This window comes from Gekko japonicus, unplaced genomic scaffold, assembly GCF_001447785.1.
Source record: "Gekko japonicus isolate JY-2015 unplaced genomic scaffold, Gekko_japonicus_V1.1 scaffold411, whole genome shotgun sequence".
Classification (NCBI taxonomy): domain Eukaryota; kingdom Metazoa; phylum Chordata; class Lepidosauria; order Squamata; family Gekkonidae; genus Gekko; species Gekko japonicus.
In genome coordinates, this window is record NW_015160221.1 from 365,562 (window position 1) to 386,026 (window position 20,465).

At 46.3% G+C, this 20,465-nt stretch overlaps 1 protein-coding gene across 1 annotated transcript in view; it reads right to left on the reverse strand.

Annotated features, from left to right (window-relative positions):
- The window catches only part of PRDM16 (PR domain containing 16), a 325,812-nt gene extending 306,594 nt beyond the window's left edge, over nt 1-19,218 (reverse strand). Inside the window, exons 1-2 of the mRNA XM_015411108.1 lie at nt 19,215-19,218; nt 18,213-18,562 (exon numbers count right to left, since the gene is read on the reverse strand). Coding sequence (XP_015266594.1) covers nt 18,213-18,562; nt 19,215-19,218 — 354 coding nt within the window. The remainder of the gene's footprint in view (nt 1-18,212; nt 18,563-19,214) is intronic.
- Nucleotides 19,219-20,465: the final 1,247 nt, after the last annotated feature.

A 20,465-nucleotide genomic window follows, 5' to 3' on the forward strand; every position in this document is an offset into this window, starting at 1 on the left:
TAGGTCTTTCCACTCAGGTGGATTCTATACATACATTCCTTTCTATGAGGTGTGGGTGTTAATCACATCTAACCAGCTCTGATTCTTGAAATCATCCTCATCTGAATTTCCCCCCATATCTGGGAATTCCAAATCACCAGGTCTTCTTTCCCAAAAGGGATGGATGCATTAGGAATCCTCCACTGATCTGTATTTTTATTTTCCAGTTTTGTACAGAGCACCACGTATGAGCTATCTGATTGCCGTTTTTCAGTTTATTTGCATACCCTGCATTAGAGTGACACGCCTGGGCAAGCAGGGCGCCTGGGCAAGCCAAGAGAAGGCAATGGGGGTGTGGCCTAATATGCTAATGGGTTTCTGCTGTTGGGTGTGGCCTATTATGCTAATGAGTTCCTGCTGGGCTTTATCTACAAAAAAAGCCCTGAGGGTTGCTATGTAGAGGCTGGCTACGGCAAACCACTTTTGTTCATCTCTTGCCTTGGAAATCCTACGGGCTGTGACTTGACAGCACTTTCCATGCAATGTTTGGGTGGGGTGTTTTACTGATGCACAAGAGAGCGTGCATACACCAGTAAAACCCTCATATTTGCTATCACATCAAGATCATTAACGTAACTGATGTTAACCTCGTAGTCCTCATTATGCATACTATCTTTTTTAAAACGCTGCCCTCTGGTTTTATAATCCAGTTTTATTACTCTGTTTGTTCAAGATGGGTAGCCGTGTTAGCCTGCCTGTAGCAGTAGAAATGAGAAAAGAGTCCAATAGCTCCTTAAAGACTAACAAAATATGTGGCAGGATAGGAACTTTCGTGAGTCAACTGAAGAAGGGAGCAGTGGCTCATGAAAGCTCATCCCCTGCCATATATTTTGTTAGTCTTTAAGGTACTACTGGACTTTTGCTCTTTTCTACTACTCTGTTTACTGTATGTAACATTTCACTGCATTGTTCTCCAAACACCATCAAGCTGTTTACTGTCTGTGTTGTTGCTGGAGACCAAGCCCTGTGAGGAAAGGCTGAGGGACTTGGGAACGTTCAGTCTGGAGAAGAGGAGGTTGAGGGGGGACAGGATGGCTCTCTTGAAGCATTTGAAGGGCTGTCACTTAGAGGAGGGCAGGGAGCTGTTCATGTTGGCAGCAGAGGAGGTGACTCACAAAGATGGGTTTAAATGAAGGGCGGGAAGGTACCGGCTGGATATCTGGGAAAACCTTTTGACAGTGAGAGTTGTTCAACAGTGGAATCAGTTGCCTAGAGAGGTGGTGAACTCCCCCTCACTGGCAGTCTTTAAGCAGCAGCCGGACAAACACTTGTCAAGGATGCTCTAGGCCAGTGGTGGCGAATCTATGGCACGGGTGCCAGAGGTGGCACTCAGAGCCCTCTCTGTGGGCACACGTGCCATCGCCCCAGCCAGGCCCAGGCCATCATGAAAGTGTTGAATTCTCTGCCAAATAATTTTAAGTAAATGAAAGCAATTGGGATGGCTTTCCTTACTTTGTTTGGATCATCTTAAGTTAATGTATGAGTTGTTTTTTCTTAAGTATAAACTCAGTATTCAGGTTAAATTGCCGTGTTGGCACTTTGCGATAAATAAGTGGGTTTTGAGTCGCAGTTTGGGCACTCGGCCTCTAAAGGTTCGGCATCACTGCTCTAGGCTGATCCTGCATTGAGCAGAGGTTGAACTAGATGGCCTGTCTGGCCCCTTCCAACTCTGTGATTCCATGATTCTCTGTGGCATACTGCCCTCACTGCATTGTTTTTAGTTTGCTGTGATCCACCTTGAGTCTCTGTGAGAAAGGTGGACTATCAATGAAGTGAATAAATACATAAAATAAATAAGACTGGCAGTTGTAATCAATGGGTTGGATCCATAAGAAATTTTCCACACATGCAAGACACTTCTATCGATGGGGCAGAATGTTCATGTCTCCCCCTTCCCAGTAGGGCTCACTGATCTCCCCAAAATGCCGCTCCTGGGGGACGGAAGACCCTCAAGGACAGCTTGAGGAGCAAAACGGGGGTCTGCATCAGGAAGAGGGAATCGGTGGATATTATTCCACACCTTCTGTCAGTGAAAAACCTAAGTTATCTGTCTCCCCCACACACTGAACCTACAGAAGGGGGGCATTTTTGAACTTGGAAATGGCTTGGGTTGGGGAGAGACCACCCCTTACCACATCTCCCTCCCCAAGGCTGCTTTCTAGGGCAAAAAGAAGGTCAGGACATCGAGTCACAAGACTCCACTGTTACAGGTTGTTTGGATCTGTGCTCTAGATGAAACTGCTTTGGGGAAGAAACGTTCTCCTTATTTAGAATCATATAGAATCACAAAGTTGGAAGGGGCCATACGGACCATCTAGTCCAACCCCCTGCTCAATGTAGGATCCACCTAGAGCATCCCTGACAAGTCTTTGAAAGATATTCATTTACTTCATTTAAACCCCACCTTTCCCCCCAATGGGAACTCAAAGTGGCTTACGTCATTTTCCTCTCCTCCATTTTATGTTCACAACAACCTGCGAGGTAGGTTAGGGTGAGAGTCTGTGAGTGCCCCAAGGTCATCCGGTGAGCTTCCAAGGCACAAGCGAAGATTTGAACCTGGGTCTCCCAGACGCTAGTCCGACATGCTGACTGCTACACCACACTGGCACTTGGGGTTTGAAAACATCAGAGCAAATGCACCACCCAATCTGATGGGGAAAAACAGAATTGTGAATTAGTCAGCCTTCCATTCTGTCTCTCCGAAGCAGAGGTGCCTCTCCTCTATTGACCGTTCCCACTTGAACCCTCATTTCCTCATTCATTGTGAGCCAATTTAATGGTTATCAGCTTGGATCTTAATTAAGCTTAACCAGCATCCACTTCTAACCTTGGGGTCTAAAAGGGAAACCTCTTCTGCTTGTGCTTTTGTTGAGGGTCCAGGGGAAGAAAGAAAAGAAAGAGGTTGTGCAAAGGAGCTGTAATTTTCCTCAGAAGGAAAGGCTGAGCATGGAGGCTGGTTTTTAGAGAGGAGAAAACACCATTCATGATGAAACTGTGTGTCAGGTTTGGGAACGGGAGGAATAAACTTCGTCTGATTGTTAAAATCAAACTACCGTAATGACTTTTCGAGACATTTGTACAAGAGTTCCAACCGCATTTGGACTGAAGTGGAAAATTCTGAGGTAGACAGGGATGTTCTTGCTTGGGTCAAGTAAGTCACCGGTGAAAATTTTGAGGGAAATGGAGACGATGTCAGTACCCTTTGGAGGTCTTCAGCATACTGTGCGTGACCAAATCAAACATTCACTGAATTGCTTGGTATTATTTCATTTCAATATAGCGGCTGTAAGCACATGGAGGGAAGAGTCGCCTATCACGGTTAAGAGCAGTCCTCATTTTAAAAATTTTCTGACTGCATTACAATCTGCTGATAGCTACCCTGAGCTCTCAAGAAGAAAGGCAAAATGTGAAGGGTTTTTTTAAAAATCAAACAGATCTATTAATAAATGTATACACTGTTTTTTCCAACAGGTGTTCAATTTGCTTACAACAGATTTTATTTTAAAAACAAATCAAACACAGAATCTAACATCTCCCCCCCACCACCACCTCCCTTGCGCTCTCTCTCTGTACAGATAGATGAACAAGTAATTATTGAAAGGGATGTACAATTGCATACTTTTTAATTTGTCCTTCTCCAGTATCCAGAGAGAAAAACGGGTGCAGACAGAATTAAATAAATACATATAACCCCCTTTTGACATGTCCAGGGGTCTGGTCTCTGGTTTACTCATTTTCAGGAGTAGTAGACGTCACAACCACAGTCCAGCACTTGGCTCAACACACTGCAAGGGGTAGCGGTGAGCAGAGAATAGATGTGGCCACTAGAACAATCGGGCCTAAGTGGTCGGAGCTAGGGAATGAAGATTCATATCCCCCATCCTGCCAATGATGCTCACTTGTAAAGTTGCCAGCCATCTGCCAGCAATCCCTGGGAGCTTTTCAGGGGTGGGGCATGATAACATACCCAGAAGCGATGTTGCAGTGTCACTCTAGGAATTTTCCAAATCTCTATGGTAAAAACCATGCTGATCTGGGAAATTCCTAGATTGATGCCACAGTGATGCTTCTGGATAGGTAACTGGAAGTGGAGAGGCGTGGCTGCTTTGTTCTCTGTGGTGACCTTGAGCCCCCCCCCATCTAATTTACCTCACAGCATAGGCGTAAAGTTCATGGGGGCAGCACCCTTGCCTCACAGAGTTGCTGTGAGAATAAAATAAGGACTGGAGAACTACAAGAGTAGCTCTGAGTTCCTTGGAAAAAGGGTGAGATAAAAAGGACAGGCAGATAGATAGACAGACAAATGGATGGATGAGGCTGTGGAGCTCATCCTGGGAAATGAGAGGAAAGGGGGTGAGCTAAGTCCCTCCCCCCTTTCCTTGCCTCAGGCCCAAGCAAGCCAGAAGAAGGTTTTCACACCCTGCTTGACTCCTGAGTAGGGTTGCCAAGTCCATCTTCCACCCCCAGCAGGGGACTTTGGGGGCGTTCCTGTAGGGAGTGGGGCATCCCCAACGTGATGTCGTCACGTTGGGGACATCTGCCGCCCCCCCCTCGCCCGTGCGTCAGATCTCCAGAAACGCAGGTTCCCTGCACTTAAAATAGCCGGCAGCCGGCATTTCCCCTTTAAGAGCAGCTGCGTTTCCCTTTTAAGAATGAAGCTGGCTTTTCCCTGCAAGCTTGCGGAGTTCGCACTTGGGATGAAACACGGGTTGCACACGCTTAAAGGGAGATAGATGGGTGGCTGTGGGTGTTGGGGGTAGGGCTTCCCCCGCCGGCGGTGGGTAGACCCCCCCAAAATGGGGGACCCCTGGCAAACCGGGGAGGTTGGCAACCCTACTCCTGACTCCAAACCCAGGCCAACACTAGTCATGATGATGGTGTCCCAGGATGCACACCACAGTTGAGGCTCGTGCGGGCCCTAACTAATACCCTACCTATCAGAGTAGAATAGGTACCTTATACTCCAGGAACATTTGTCTCAGATCACCTCCTCCTGTTTATTATTTTTTTAAGCTGCTAATGAAGGGCCGAGGAGAGAAAAAGAGAGAGTCTTTAAAAAGCTCATCTTCGTCAGAAAGCTAACGTTCCAGGGAAAGCAGGCCCACACTAGTCATGATGATGGTGTCCTAGGATGCACACCACAGTTGAGGCTCACGCAGGCCCTAACTAATACCCTACTTATCAGAGTAGAATAGGTACCTTATACTCCAGGAACATTTGTCTCAGATCACCTCCTTCTGTTTATTATTTTTTTAAGCTGCTAATGAAGGGCCGAGGAGAGAAAAAGAGAGAGTCTTTAAAAAGCTCATCTTCGTCAGAAAGCTAACGTTCCAGGGAAAGAAAAGAGAGCCCTGTATAATCTCGTAAGGGTTCGCTGACAAAGTAGGGAGGAGAGGCTATTTTTCAAATGCTGTGGTCACAAACAAGCTATTCTTGGTCCCCCTCCCCGTCTCAGAAAAAATGTTGTTGTTTTTTTTAAAAAAATAGGATAATAAAATACTGGTTCAGAGACTGGTATTCATGGATACCTCTCAAAGACGAAAAGAAAACATTTATTTCCTATTTCTGCTTGTGAATCAGAGTGTTCTATTTTAAGGGAAATGCCCTCTGCCGGATTACTGATGAGTTATTACCCCTTAAGGAAATAAATAGAGAAATATCAGGGAGGTATTCTTAGTCATTCTTTCACTGGATGAGCATGCATGCATCTCTCCGCATCTCTCTCTTTTCTCCCCAGTTCCTTATATACCCATGTTTGCATGCCATTCCGAACATAGCATTAGACTTCTTGGCTTGCTAGGGCTAAAAATGACCTCCTAGCCTGGTCCCTTGATGTCACCGCACTGGTAAAACACCAGAGAATAAGACAGCAGGAAATACTTGTGCTCTCAATGAGTCGGACAATGCTTTATATCCTTATCTAGAGTTAAAACATCGCAGAGTCCAGCTTTTGGAATGAGAGAGGGGCAAGCCATCTCTGACTGAAAAGGGATTTTACATACATAAATAAATAACATGACAAGGCTTGTTCCTGGAATAGATTTTGCATTCTACATATATACATCATTGCCAGTGTCATTTCTGAATGGCTTAGGGTTGCCAACTCCAGGATGAGAAATTCCTGGAGAATTTTTGGTTGGAGGTGAGGTTTGGCTAGAGAAAGGACCTCAGTGAGCTATAATGCCATACAGCTGACCCTCCAAAGCAGTCATTTTCTACAGGGAAACTTATCTCTGTATTCTGGAGCTCAGTTGTAATTCTGAGAGAGGAGCAACACTTCCAACCTCTCATAGGAAAGGATCTGATTTAAAAGGTTTTTTCTAAGCACATAGGATGACAAAGCAAAAGGGGGGGTGAAAGGCGGAAAGACAAAATGCAAGGTAAAAGAAAACATCTGGCTAAATGAAACAGAAATCTAGCGGTGCCTTAAAGCATTAGTTTTCTTGAGCAGTCCTCACTTCATCAGATGTATATGAAGTGGGAAATTATTTTACAGAACAGGGATTTAACTAAAGTCACAGAAAAGGGAAGAGCAGGAGTTATAGTAGAGAGAAACCTGTTGTAAATCATTCAGGTTTGAGACCCTGCAAAAGGGGCTGGGACAGATGCAGTTAACTCAGATTTAAAAACTTTCTCTGGAATTACACCTCCCTTTGAGGTGGGTCAGAGAGTTCTCAGATCAGAGCACTCATAGCTGACAAAGATGATTGGATGCCTCTGCTGCTGATGGTGACCGAGTGCTTCAAGATATTCCTCCTAGGTGGACCATATTTTGGGGCTTCCCTGGGAAGGAAGGACCTTTGCCCCAAAAGAAAGTGGGGGCTTATGCAAATTTTTCTTCTGAAAAGGTAGAGGCTAATGAACTGTTTCCCTAGGACCATGTGCGTATTGCACACTGTGGTTTCGAGGTGGTGAGAGGAGTTATGTGTGGAATGCCACAGGGTCACTGGGCTGGGATGCCAGGCAGAAGGAAACCTTCCTTTGATCTGCTCTGGGGGTTGGTTTGCCACCCTCATAAATATGTATTTGCCAATTTTGGATTTTCCCCAAAGGGCCAGATTATTATTATTATTATTATTTAAAAAAAGCTCTACTACTTGCACAAAGAAATAAGTAGTAGAAGGAGAGTTGGTTTTTATAACCTGCTTTTCTTCATCTTAATGAGTCTCAAAGCAGCTTACAATCACCTTCCCTGCCTCTCCCCACAACAGGCACCCTGTGAGGTAGGTGGGGCTGAGAGAGTTCGGAGAGAACTGGGACTGGCCCAAGGTCACCCAGCAGGCTTCATGGGGGAGAAGAATCAGACCCAGTTCTCCCAGATTAGATCCCACTGCTTTTAACCACTATACCATGCTGGCTCGCAAGTTTGTGCTGTTGAGGATAAGTGTCCCAACCAGTACTGATCCTGAACACTGTTACTCCTGTTAGCCCACAGATGCCCATGGACCCAAAGAACACACAGTCCACTTGCACCTGGCTGGATGACCTTGGGCAAGCCGTAGTTCTGACAAGAGCTGTTCTTGAAAAAAAAGCAGTTTCTGTCAAGAGCTCTCTCAGCCCCACCTACCTCCCAGGGTGTCTGTTGTGGGGAGGGGAAGGGAAAGGAGTTTGTAAGCCGCTCTGAGACACCTTTGGGTAGAGGAGGGCGGGGTATAAATCCAATCTCTTATTCTTCTATGCAGAATGGTATCCCGTTTGTTCTGCATAGGGTTTTTTTTTTTGCATTTTTAAACCCCTCCAGGATTTCGCTGTTAATCTCTCTCTCTGCAATGTCACTTCCCAGCCCACTCTTCATTAGCAAAATAAACAACTCTTAGATTTATGTCATTATTTATTCAACCAATGATCCGAGGTCATTGTGCATACTTGTGGGGGGGGGAATGGGGGAATCCTGCCCCCCAAGTTTTAGGTTTTGTTTTCAAATGTCCCCAGGGTAATAAAAGGGAAAACACAGTGTGATTTATTTTGGGGTGCCGTGACTTGGATGTCTTGTGTCAGAAAGCAAGGGAGCCAATAGCCTCCAGAAGGCAGGGTGTGTAGAAATACGGTCTCATCCCACTGAATAATGGTACAGTCCACTGTAAGATGGTTTTTTTTTCATATTTAGGGCTACACTTTCATTACAAGGGAAGGATGGAACAGCAAAGGAAAAGCAATGGTTTTGTAACCCAGTTTCCATGGGGAAAATTAAATAACACTCATGAGTAACATCCCACCAGTGTCCTTTTATTTACAGAAAAGGAGTAGTAGTAGTAGTTTGTTTTTATACCCCACCCTTCACTTGGAGTCTCAGAGCGGCTTACAATCTCCTTCCCTTTCTCTCCCCACAACAGATACCCTGTGAGGTGGGTGGGGCTGAGAAAACGCTGGAAGCCTCGGTTGAGCCATGGGAGTGCTACGCTTCCCAGATGTGCTGGTGAGATCGCGCCCGGAAACTCCGCCTGTTTTCCGTCTTACTTGTGTGGCTTCTGTTACGTGTGACCGCAGCCACTCTTAACCACTACACCAAACTGGCTTCAGAAGGGAAAGCAAAGGAACTACATACAGAAGGTCCCAGGTTCAATCACTGGCATCTCTATCTAAAAGAATCTCAGGTGGCTGTGCTAGGAAAGTGCTGTGCCTGAGACCCGAACAAGTGACAGTGTAGACAGCAGTGGGATAGATAAGTGAACCAGTGCTCAACGTGAACATGAGGCTGCCTTATACAAAGTCAGACCACCTAGTTTAACTCAGCTTGCAATGAAAGCTGGGATCTGCTCCAGACATGAAGCCTAAGGTGCAACCCCACCCAATTTCCAGCATTCTTCAATGTGTCTGTTTAAATTTCCCTTCACTACCATTACACATCTCTGCTGTTAGTGATGGCATCATATTGGCAAATCCACTTGGTTGTACCAAACATTACTGATATCCAGGGCTTTTTTTGTAGGAAAAGCCCAGCAGGAACTCATTAGCATAATAGGCCACACCCCTGACAGCACAGCTCATTAGCACATTAGGCCAGACCCCCATGTTACCAGAAGTGTGGTCATCCAGCCACACCCACCTTTTGCTTGTTATTCTGTTTACCTTGTTTGTTGTCAAAACCCAGGGCTTTTTTTTGTAGCAGGAACTCCTTTGCATGTTAGGCCACACACCCCTAATGTAGCCAATCCTAATGAGTTTCTGCTGTTGGGTGTGGCCTATTATGCTAATGAGTTCCTGCTGGGCGTGGCCAACTCGGGAGCCAGCCAGAACTCAGTTCCTGTGCGTTCCTGCCCCAAAATAGCCCTGCTGATATCTGGTGATCTTGTCACGTCACACTGCATCATTGCTCTTATGCAGTATAACAAAGTTTGAATCCAGTGGCCACTCTAAGACCAACAAAGTTTAATTCAAGGTATAAGCTTTCGTGTGCACACACACTTCTTCAGATACAATGAAATGGAAATTACCAGTCCATATATATAGGTAGAGGGTGAGCAGTAAATTAGCATAAAGCATAATGAAGATGTTAAACAGATTCAAGGACCAAACAGGAAACTCATTTTGTTTGGGTTTAATTCTCGGGAACGAGTGAAGGAAATAAATATGTCAACATTGGAGAGTGATGGGCAGATGTATCCTTAATTGTGAAATGCTGACTCTGCTGGGAGTAATTAACTGAGACCCTGCCATTACGCTCTATCCATTTCCTCTCAAGCATCTAGGCGACCTTACAGCATCTTCTTCTTTGAAGTGGGGCAATTGGCTGTGTAGAGTTATCTCCCCTGTCCCCACACCAGAGAAATACATTCCAATCTACCATTCCAAATTACATTACTTTCCACCAATCATAACAGAGTAGAATAACAGATTAGAAGAGTAGATCGTAATGTAATGTAATGAAGAAGAGGAAGATGCCAGAGACAAGGGACACTAAGTATTATATAAAATGTGAATATTTCCAGTAATTAACTCCCCCACCGCTCAGGAGCACATTCTACCCATTTTGATAAATTTCTAGTTTCCACTTGACTCTCCGAACTGATGAGTACTGTATGCAATTCTAGTAATGATTGTCAGAAGTTTCTTAAATGAGACTTAGCAAATGGAAGCGGGAATGACGGAGAAGGCATTTAGAACAAAGCAAGAAGAAACAGGTGAAGTTTATCTGAAGTCACAAGAAAGGGGAGTTCAGGGAAATCAGAATCGTTTGAAGATTTCAATTGGGAGACAAATATTTGTTGATTTCTGAAGTTTTTGTCAGGTGAAGTAACAAATGAGCTTTGAAGAAATGTGACGGGCATAATGGAGAGAAAAGGTTCCCTCCCGAGCACTGTAAAATAATTAATAGTATCACTAAGTCAACAGCATATACAGAAGATAATAGAAAAGGCCCAGAGCAAGGTTGGCATTTCGCAAATAAAGGAGATACGTGACATTACTTGAAATGTGAAAGCAAATAAAGCCTTATATCAGAAGAATGTAAGAAGGACAAAGTTTGCCCCAAGGTTGGATGGAAATATAATACAGTTGCTAGCTTCAGTGGAACTTCCAGGGTTTGTGAACACTCTAGGGATGCTTCAAAGATCCATGACTGGGATTCACACTGTAAAACCTCCGTTTGTGCTGTTGAGGATAAGTGTCCCAAACAGAATTGTAGGGTTGCCAGCTCTGGGTTGGGAAATCCCTGCAGATTTGGGGGTGGGGCCTAGGGAGGGTAATGGGAGGGGCCTCAAGAGGGTATAATGCCATACAGTCCATTTTCCAGCCGTTTTCTCCAGGGGAACTGACCTCTGCCATCTGGAGTTCAGTTGTAATGCCAAGGGATCTCCAGCCTCCACCTGGAGGTTGGCAACCTGAAGAATGAGGATGGGGCCTTGTCGACATCGGCTCTGGTTCTCCACCTCCAACACACACCCCCCAGCTGTTGTGCAATTAAGTTAACCAGACAAGAAATGTGCAACCATGATTTGAAACTGCAATTCACTCACATTCATCTCTCCCTCGCGCTGTTTCTCCCTCCCCAGTTCTGGCTGCTATATCTACTGCCTGTTTTACACTGTAAACTCCGGGGAGGCAGGAATCCCTCTATTTTTGTCTGTGAAACTCTGAAAGGCACCATCTACACACTGTAATGTCCTTTGTAAATACTTAAATAGCCAGTCTGTATTATATCGCTTTGAGAGATAATGCAATGCATAGGCCCTGTTCATACGAGCCCATTTGGGCCGGGAGCGGGACGGAACGGGGGCGGAGCAAACGGCCGCGATCCCACCTCAACATCTGGGGAGCGTGCCGTCTCCATCCCTGATCCGGCCCAAATGGCGATCCCCCGCTGCAAAAACGAACCACCTATCTAGGTGGTTGCAACAGTCTGGAGCGCCCCAAGCCGGCCGTGGGATCGGCGGCGCGTCCTTGCGCCGCCGCATCCCGGCCCCCGGCCGTACTGCGCATGCTTGGGCATGCGCAGTTCAGCAGCCTCCCCCTCCCATCGGGCTCGTCCTCCCCGGCGTCTGCTCTTGCCGGGGAGAAGAGGCGCCGCGGCCAGGGGATCCGTGGGATCCCACCGTGGCGTCTCAACGTTGGTGCGGCTTTTAAAAGCCGCGCTTTTAGAGGCTTTTCCCCTGCCGTGTGGCAGGGGCCATAGTTATGCCAGTTTGCACACGCATGAGGTATTAACAGTTGGGCAAAAAGTGTAGCTGTGCTCTTGCAGATAAGTCTCCCAAACATACAACACCAGCACTGGGGAAGGGAAAACTCAGTAGAACTAGGATGTTTTGCATATGTTTGGGTGGGTTAATGATTAAATCCTCACCATTATAAAGAATGCTCAAACTTCAGTTCCACACAGGCACAGAAAAGCAAGAGTTTAATTGCTGTCAGATCACAAAGTTTGAAGAGGAGGCAATCCTAAACACATTTCCTAAAGACTGACCTCAATGGGACTTACTTCTCAGTGTACATGCTTAGGATTCTGTCAGTTAGTGAAACATTAAATAATGTTTACATCTGCTGCCCCAAAGAGCTCTCAAAAAAGAAGAGGAGGAGGAGGAGGAGGAGGAGGAGGAGATGACACCCTGTGAGGTAGGTGGGGCTGAGAGAGCTCTGAGAGAGCTGCTGCTGAGAGAACAGCTCTGAGAGAACTGTGACTGGCCCAAGGTCACACCAGCAGCTGCATGTGAAGGAATCAAACCCAGTTCTCCCAGACTAGAGTCCACGCTCTTAACTACTACACCAAACTAGTTCTAAACCACTATGCCAAACATCATATTAAAGACTCCTTTCAAGAACAGGGACATCATGGTGTCCATGGAGTGCCAGAACTGTTTAGGCATCACTTCTTCCCTCATCCTTCCTCAGTTGATTCCCTTTGGAGATCTCCTAATAGGCAAGATCAAGCCAAGGTACCAGGATCACTCAGGTAGAATTGCCTCTCCTCACCATCAGTCTTCCCCAACTGATGTCCATGAGCATGGCTCTTCAGTCAAGAGCAATTTTGGGAAGGCCAAAGTCAGTCTTGTCATTTTCTACCTTTATCTTTCCCTTTGATGTTACCCTTTGACAGTCTCCTGTCAAGCAAAAACACTTTCTGGGGACTTCTGAGGCGAGGGAATGGGAATGCTGCCCTGCAATTCAGCCCCTGACAGAAGAAATCCTTCAACAAGAGTGTCTTTGAGGATGTCCAAAATTATTTTTTGTCTACCACTGAAGATTTCCTATCAATGCTGATCCATTAAACATAACTGCAGAACCGTAAGAGCTAAAAACTTGCTTCCTGTCTCCACCCCAGCAATGAAAGCAGAGCTTCTGCAGCGCTCTGCACTCTTGAAATTCCAGAATAACTAGAGATATAATAACTATCTAAATGAACTGTACATGCCTGAAAAAGACACTACCTTTCAGTCAACCTCCCTCTCCATACACACACACAACTGATGTGTAACATTCCTTGAGGAATGTTTTTCTTCGCTCCACAAGGTGTTTCCGTGGAGCTCATAAAAGGATATTTAGTGTGTGCGGATTCAAGGCCGCTTCGTATCCACACCCTCCTTGGAATGGTCCAATCTTTCCAAGACTAAATGAGGAGGTGGGAAGGAGAGACGTTTCCGCACACCACTTTGGAAAGTGCTGCTAATCAAACATTCCGAAAGTTATGAGATTCAGGAGGGAAGCATCTAATGGCAAGAAGAGTTTCTGAGGCATCTTTGTTAAATGCAGTGGAAAGGCCTAGTCAAGAGATTTGGCCAACATTCCTTTTTCCATCCATCTTTTGAAGAAGAAGAAAAAAAAGAAGAGATGTTTTGATTGGTTTATCTGACTAATTCCTTCATTCGATCAAGTATTCACTCAGGGCCGAGGTACAAAGCTGCCTCGTTTGTGATGGAGTTTTCATGGGATGGATTGGTGTCTGAGTCTGTTGCCTCCTCGCCAATGGTGAAAGAACACTTTGAATGGGACGCTATGAGCCGCAGCTACCATTTTGCATCCCAGCACTCAATAGGTATTGAGAAGGTTGGTACTGGCATGAGAATTCTACAGTTGTTATTAGCACTATTACTTGTAGTAATGTTAGCAGTCATCCTAATAATGTTGCTATTACTAGTAGAATTAGCAGCAACAATGGTAATTCTACATTGGAATCCTCTGTGCTGCAATGTCACTTCAGGGTGAAAACCCAAAAGTGATGGTTAACTCTGGGAATCACCAGAAACTCTATGATTTTTACCATAGAATTTCTGGTGATTCCTAGAACTACCCAAAGTAACTTTTGGGTTCCCCACCACTTGAAGTTATGTAGCAGTGTAGAGGACATTGTGGCCCACCATGGCCCCACCAACACCCCTCCCCCTGATTGCCAAGCACTGGATGGCAACCCTATTGCAAGAAGAAGAGGAGGAGGAGGAGATTGGATTTATACCCGCCCTTCACTCGTTGTCACAGAGAGGCTTACAAACTCCTTCCCCTCCCCACAACAGATACTTTCAAGAACAGCTCTGACAGAACGATGCCTTGCCCAAGGTCATCCAGCAGCTGCAAGTGGAGGAATGGGGAATCAAACCTTGTTCTCCCAGATTAGAGTCTGCACACTTAACCACTACACCAAATTGGCAATAACTGTAATAGCAATAATTGTAGTAGTAGCAAAATAGCACTTTAACAATCAATAATGCTTCTAGTAATACCAGTAGGAATTGTGGTTGTACTGCTGCTCATTTGAATACCAACTGCAGCAGGCCTTAGCAGACTGGGTGAATGGGGAAACGGTCAGGGTGTGAGGAATAGAGGAAGGATTCCGAGGAACATAGGAATTACTTTGCTAGACCAGAGCAAGAGCCATCTAGTCCAGTGTACTGTTTCCAAAAGAGGCCAGCCAGATGCCTCTGGAAGCGTCCAAAGTAAACTTCTTTTCTGCATCCCATCCAGGATATGAAAACAAACTCAAGCCACTTCGTGCCTCTGACGCTTCAGCCTACAATAAATCAGTTAGATATTTAGAGCGCCACAGGTCTCTCTGCTTTTTCTACCACCACTGACTAACATGGTTACTGTCCGGGAATCTGTCTCTATGGAGGGCAGCACAATTAAAAGAAAAAGCTCCAACTTCCCAGCATATTCAGAACAAGTCCTATGGACCACTGAGTGGGGAGCCAGGAACCTAAGTACTGAACAAATCATCCCTGTTGCAGAATGGAAAGTATAGGGGTTCTCCATTCACATCCTTTAAAGCAGGGCCCCCAACTTTTTTGAGCCTGCAGACATATTTGGAGTTCTGACATGGCATGGTGGGCTCAGCAACAAAATGGCTGTCATGGGGGGGGGCGGAGCCAGCCACAAAATTATTGCCACAGATTGACTTCAGTAACCCAGTGCAGATCCTTGCGCTGTGGTGGCAGCTGCTGCCAAAGCAATGTTTTAAAAAATCTGCACAGCCAATCAAATCTCTAATAGCCAATCAGAAGCCTTGATAGGCAAAAGCCCTACCTGGCCCCACCCACTTCCAAAAAACCCTTGTCGGGCACCAGAAAAGGTGTCGGCGGGCACCACATGGGGGGACCCCTGCTTTAAAGAATTCTTATACTAGAAGGGGAGTCACATCCAGTGGCCGCCAGGAACACATGTATTGTTACAGATTAATCAATTTGTACAGAACCCCTTTGATGCATTTTATGAAACAGGCTCGTGCTTAGGAACGTTCACATAATTTCTAAGGCATCATCTGCATCTGTCTTTTGCTTTAATGCCGCATCCGGTGGCCTTCAGGAGAGGGTTTCCTGAACCCGGATGAGCAATGAATTGCAATTTGATTCCAATCAGCACGTAAAGATGCTAAAAAATAAATAAATTTGGTTCTTAAACGCTCAAAATGGTTGTAACTTAGAAATCGCTTTGTAACTTGGCTTGCGTATGGTTAAGCTGCTTTCCCACTGCTGTCCCTGCCCGGCTCTGGCACAACCCATCAGCAGGAAAAAGAAAAAAATAAAACAACTTCCTGTTGTCTTGAGCCCACAGGGGGAAGGGGAGGGGAAAGCTGAGTGGCTAATTTTCCAGCTTTGCCCATATTGCTTGCCCCTGTCTCCCAAAGCGGAACATATTCTACTTTTTAAACATAAGCGTTAAACACACGAACATAATGGAAAGGAAGGCAGCGTGGTATAGCCCAATCTCATCAGATCTCAAAAGTTAAGAGAGTCGGTACTTGGAACAGAGACGGCTGAGGAAGACTCTGCAGGGGAAGGCAATGGCAAACCACCTCGACTTCTCACTTGCCTTGTAAGTCCCTTGCTGAGGTGACCATAAGTCGGTTGTGACCAGTGTTCCCTCTAAGCTGAGTTAGTGTGAGCTAGCTCACAGTTTTTGAGCCTCTGGCTCACACATTTTTGTCTTAGCCAGAGGTCATTTCGGCCGCCCCGCTTCCAGCCCTCATTCAGCCAGGAGGAGGCAGGAGAAGAGGGAGGGTAAGTTGCTTCCTCCCTGCCTCTCCCACCCCTGCCTGCCTGGGGCCAGGGAGGGCCTTCGCGGGGCTTCGTCGCCCCCCCGCGGCCCTTGCAGGTCCACCGCCAGGCCCCTCATAGGGCTTGGCAGTGGAGCTGCAAGGCCGCGGGCGGCCGGGACCGTTGGGGGCGGGGTGTGTGGCCTTATGACACATTTCCGGTGATGTCAGGAGGTGTGGCCTTATGACACACTTCCAGTGATGTCAGGGGGTGTGGCATATGCTAATGAGTTATGCTAATGAGTTCCCCTAGCTCTTTTTCTATGAAATGACCCCTGGTCTTAGCTCAGGAAGGAGGGCTCCAGGGCAAACTAATTTATGCAGCAGCCAAATCGCTCACTCACAGCTTTAATGGCAGTAGCTCACAAAGTAGGATTTTTGCTCACAAGACTTCACAGCTTAGAGGGAACATTGGTTGTTACTTGAAGGCACTGACGTACATATGCAATGTTTTAAATTGAAAAATACAAAAATAATAATTGCGTCCCTCTAATGCTCTAAATTGGATCACAAATACTGTGGACATTCCGTTCTCCAATTACCACCTGGGAATCATAGGTCACGCGATCCAGTAAGTTCCAAGCCCAAATTAACAATGACCTACCCATGATGCCCTTGGGGCAGTGCAGTGCAGACGTAAGCCCAGCGAGCCAGACAATTATCGGTGGGGACCGACGGTGGCTGCCTGTATAGCCACCATGCTGAATGCTGCCACAGCACAGATGCAAATCTACTCTCAGCGCTGTCCGCATTAAATTGCAGACAAATCAATGTGATCGCATGAGGTGCTTGACTCAAGAGCCAACAGGCACGGTGAACACCGCAAGCCCAATTCTCGAGCACCTTATTTGCAAAATTGAATTCTCTCTGCCGCAAAAGCCTCCCTTACAGCTTCAGCCTAACCAACTGCAACCTGTCCAGCTTCTACATCATGTGTTTGCCTTGAATTTCACCCAGAACAGGAAACGAAAATACCAGCAGTTCACTTTATTGCTCTACCGAGACCAAAAAAAGAAGAAGGGGGGTTTAGCACAAGAAAAATATTCCTAGAAAGTGTGCCTCTTCCACAGTGGCTGCCTTTCTCTTAAAGTCCAAGGACAATTGTCCACACAACGTATTTTGGGGGTAGATAGGATTTCAGGTCATGGCTGCCGCAGTTTCACAGAAAGTTCAATAAACTAAAAGAGGGCTCTTTTTAAAGTGGATACAAAAATATTTGCATTGGGGATAGAAACTATAATCAAAGCTGTGTGCACTCTGCCTTACATTTTTAAAATAATAATAATTCTGTGCCAAGAAAATTCAAATGCAGGGATCTGAATATGGAAAGTTGAGCCGATCAGTCTTTGTTTACTTACTCAGTCTTTAGATACCTCTCGGTTTCTGTCTAGCTTCTCGTGTCTGACTGGGTAGATTTGGGTTCAAATCCCGACTCAGCTATGAAGCTCACCGTTGTTCTTCCGGTAGTAGTTGTCTGTCATGTCTCCATGCAATCCCCTACTCTATGTACTTTGCCACTGGAATTTACTGCATGAAACGACAAAATCTACTTGCACTCGCTAAATTGCATTGAAAGCACATTATTCAGCATGTGTGGCTGCTCTCACCAAAGGGCAGAAAGCCACACCTCTCTGAGATCCTTTAGTCCGCCTCACCTATCTCTGAGATATAAGTAGGGTGTACACACTCCTGTGCGTATGCCCACAACGACTGTGACATGACCAGATAGAATGGAAGAAGATGAGGCATAGGAGTGCTTTAGAGAGAGGCCATTAGAGGAAAGCCTGTATAGAGCCCTCTAAATCCAATCTGAAGTTAATCCTGCCAAAGGAGGTCCCTGTAACCTCCTCTTGGTTAGAGAAGTGTGCGAGTTATGCGTCGCCAAGTTGCTTCCATATGAATTAATGACCTCAGAAATCTCCTATCATTCACAGCTTTGCTCAGGTCTTGCAAACGGACTGCTGTGGCTACCCTTAGTGTGTCAGTCCATTTTATGTTGGGTCTTCCTTTCTTTCCCTACTTGTTTTCAGTAGGGAAAATTAGGGGCCATGAAACAGTAGCAGGAGTAGCAAATAGAGCAGAACAGGCATCGTAACCGAGAAAACATGAAATCAGCAATGCTATTTCTTCCGCTCCCCCGATCCCACAGAACATTCACATGCATCCCACTGTTCTTCTGCATCTTGGCCAACCAATCATCCTACTTGATAAATCTTACCTCCCACCCAAAGCTTGTTTCCTTCAACGTCGTCCTTGGAGAGGTCATGTATGGCCCAAATCTTTCCCCAATTTCAATCTTCTTTTTGGTCCAGATGCCCAGTCCCGCACCCGGAATGGAGGATTCCCTCAGTTCAAAGTCAGGCGGGATCGGAATGTCGTCAGGGATGTAGACGGGAGCTTCATAAGGCGAGCCTTCTTTGGGGTTGAAATCCTCGCCCGTGGGGAAAGGGGATGGAGGTCCCACCGGGATGGGAGACATGATGCTGTCCTCCACCTCCTCCTCTGCACTCTCGCCTGCCAGGAGGTCTGCCTCAGTTTCATACATGTTATTCACAATCTCGTTGTCACCTTTGGAGGAGAAGAGGCAGGAAAATGATTGAAAGTACGTATAAGAAAAACATGGGAAGCTGCCATGGTCTATCTAACCCAATACTGTCACCTACTGGCAGAAAAATGGTATTTCCCAGCAACAACCTCTTGAGATCCTTTAACTAGAAATGCTGGGGATTGGACCTTCTGCATGCAAAGAACATGCTCTTCCTCTGAGCTAGGACCTTTGTAAGATCACTGGTCCAGGATTATGGTTGCCCATTCCACATTAAGAAATTCCTGGAAGGTGGACCCTGGGGAGGGCAGGGTTGGAGGAGAGACCTCAGTGGGATATAATGCCATAGAGCCCATTCTCCAAAGCAGCCATTTTCTCCAGGGGGGGGCAGTCTCTGTCGTCTGGAGATCAGCTGTAATTGCTGGGAATTCTAACTAAGCAGAGTGAATAAGCACAGCACAACACTTGAATATTAGTTTTAAAAGAAAACTTCATTTACTAATGAAAAAAGGGCAACTGGGAGATTAAACGAACAAACAAAGGCTAAATATCCTCTGTTTCCCGGTTGGGGTGACCACACTCCAGTCTACATCTTGACTCTAAGGCTTCTAAAACTCATGTGAGAATGGACATGGGGAGAAGAACAAAATGGAAACTCAATGCTTACTCACTAGCCCATCCTCAATCTATTGATTACATAAGAACATAAGAGACGCCAATGTTGGATCAGGCCAAAGGCCCATCCAGTCCAACACTCTGTCACACAGTGGCCAAAAATACCAGGTGCCATCAGGAGGTCCAGCAGTGGGGCCAGGACATTAGAAGCCCTCCCACTGTTGACCCCCCCCCCCAAGCACCAAGAAGACAGAGCATCACTTGCCCCAGAGCCCCTATCTATACCTTCTGGCTAATAGCCACTGATGGACCTCTGCTCCATATGCCTATCTAATTCCCTTTTGAAGCCGTCCATGCTTGCAGCCGCCACCACCTCCTGTGGCAGTGAATTCCACGTGTTAATCACTCTTTGGGTGAAGAGTGATTAACCTAGATTACCTAGATGGAGAATCCCAGTGCTAACTAATTATGCATTTTGTCACCTTACTTACAAAACACATTCATTCCTTCATGACGAGAGAGAGAGAACTTGAAATCCTGACAGTAATCCCGGGAGATCTTCATCCCCACCTAGGAGTTGGCAACCCTATCGAGGACTTCTGCTGAAACCCATTTTGCAGGTCCAGGCACAGGAGCAGCGAGGCAGGCCTCACAAACATGTCCACTAACCTTCCTCCACCAGCATCACAAAGATCTCAGGGAGCAAGTGCTGGGGAATCCCAGAGAGCCACCAACAGTTAGAACAGGCAACACCCAACGAGATGGACCAACCACCTGACTCTGTGTAAGGCAATTTTGTGTGTGTTAATGGGTAGAATTCTTGCTCACAAGACTCCACAGCTTAGAGGGAACATTGGCCCCTCGTGCAAGGATCAGAGCTTCTGCTGTTCCTGCAGGAGGCCCCCAATTCCCTGGTATCTCAGAAGATTTCAAGTTGGTAGGTGCTGGAAAGACCTTCCTCTGCCTGAGAATCAAGAGAGGGTTCTCAGGTTTCGAATCCCAGCCTTTCGAGTTAAAGGACCTCAGTGCTGGGAAGGATGTTCCTTTGCCCAAGAACCCTGGGAGCCACTGCCAGTCAGAAGCAGACCACGCAGACCATGGACAGCTTCAAGAGGGAATTATATAAACATATGGAGCAGAAGGTCCATCAGTGGCTATTAGCCACAAGGTATAGATATGAACTCTCAGTCTGGGGCATCTCAGTGCTTGGGGAGGGGGGCAACAGTGGGAGGGTTTCTAGTGTCCTGGCCCCACTGGTGGACCTCCTGATGGCACCTGGTATATTGGCCACTGTGTGACAGAGTGTTGGAC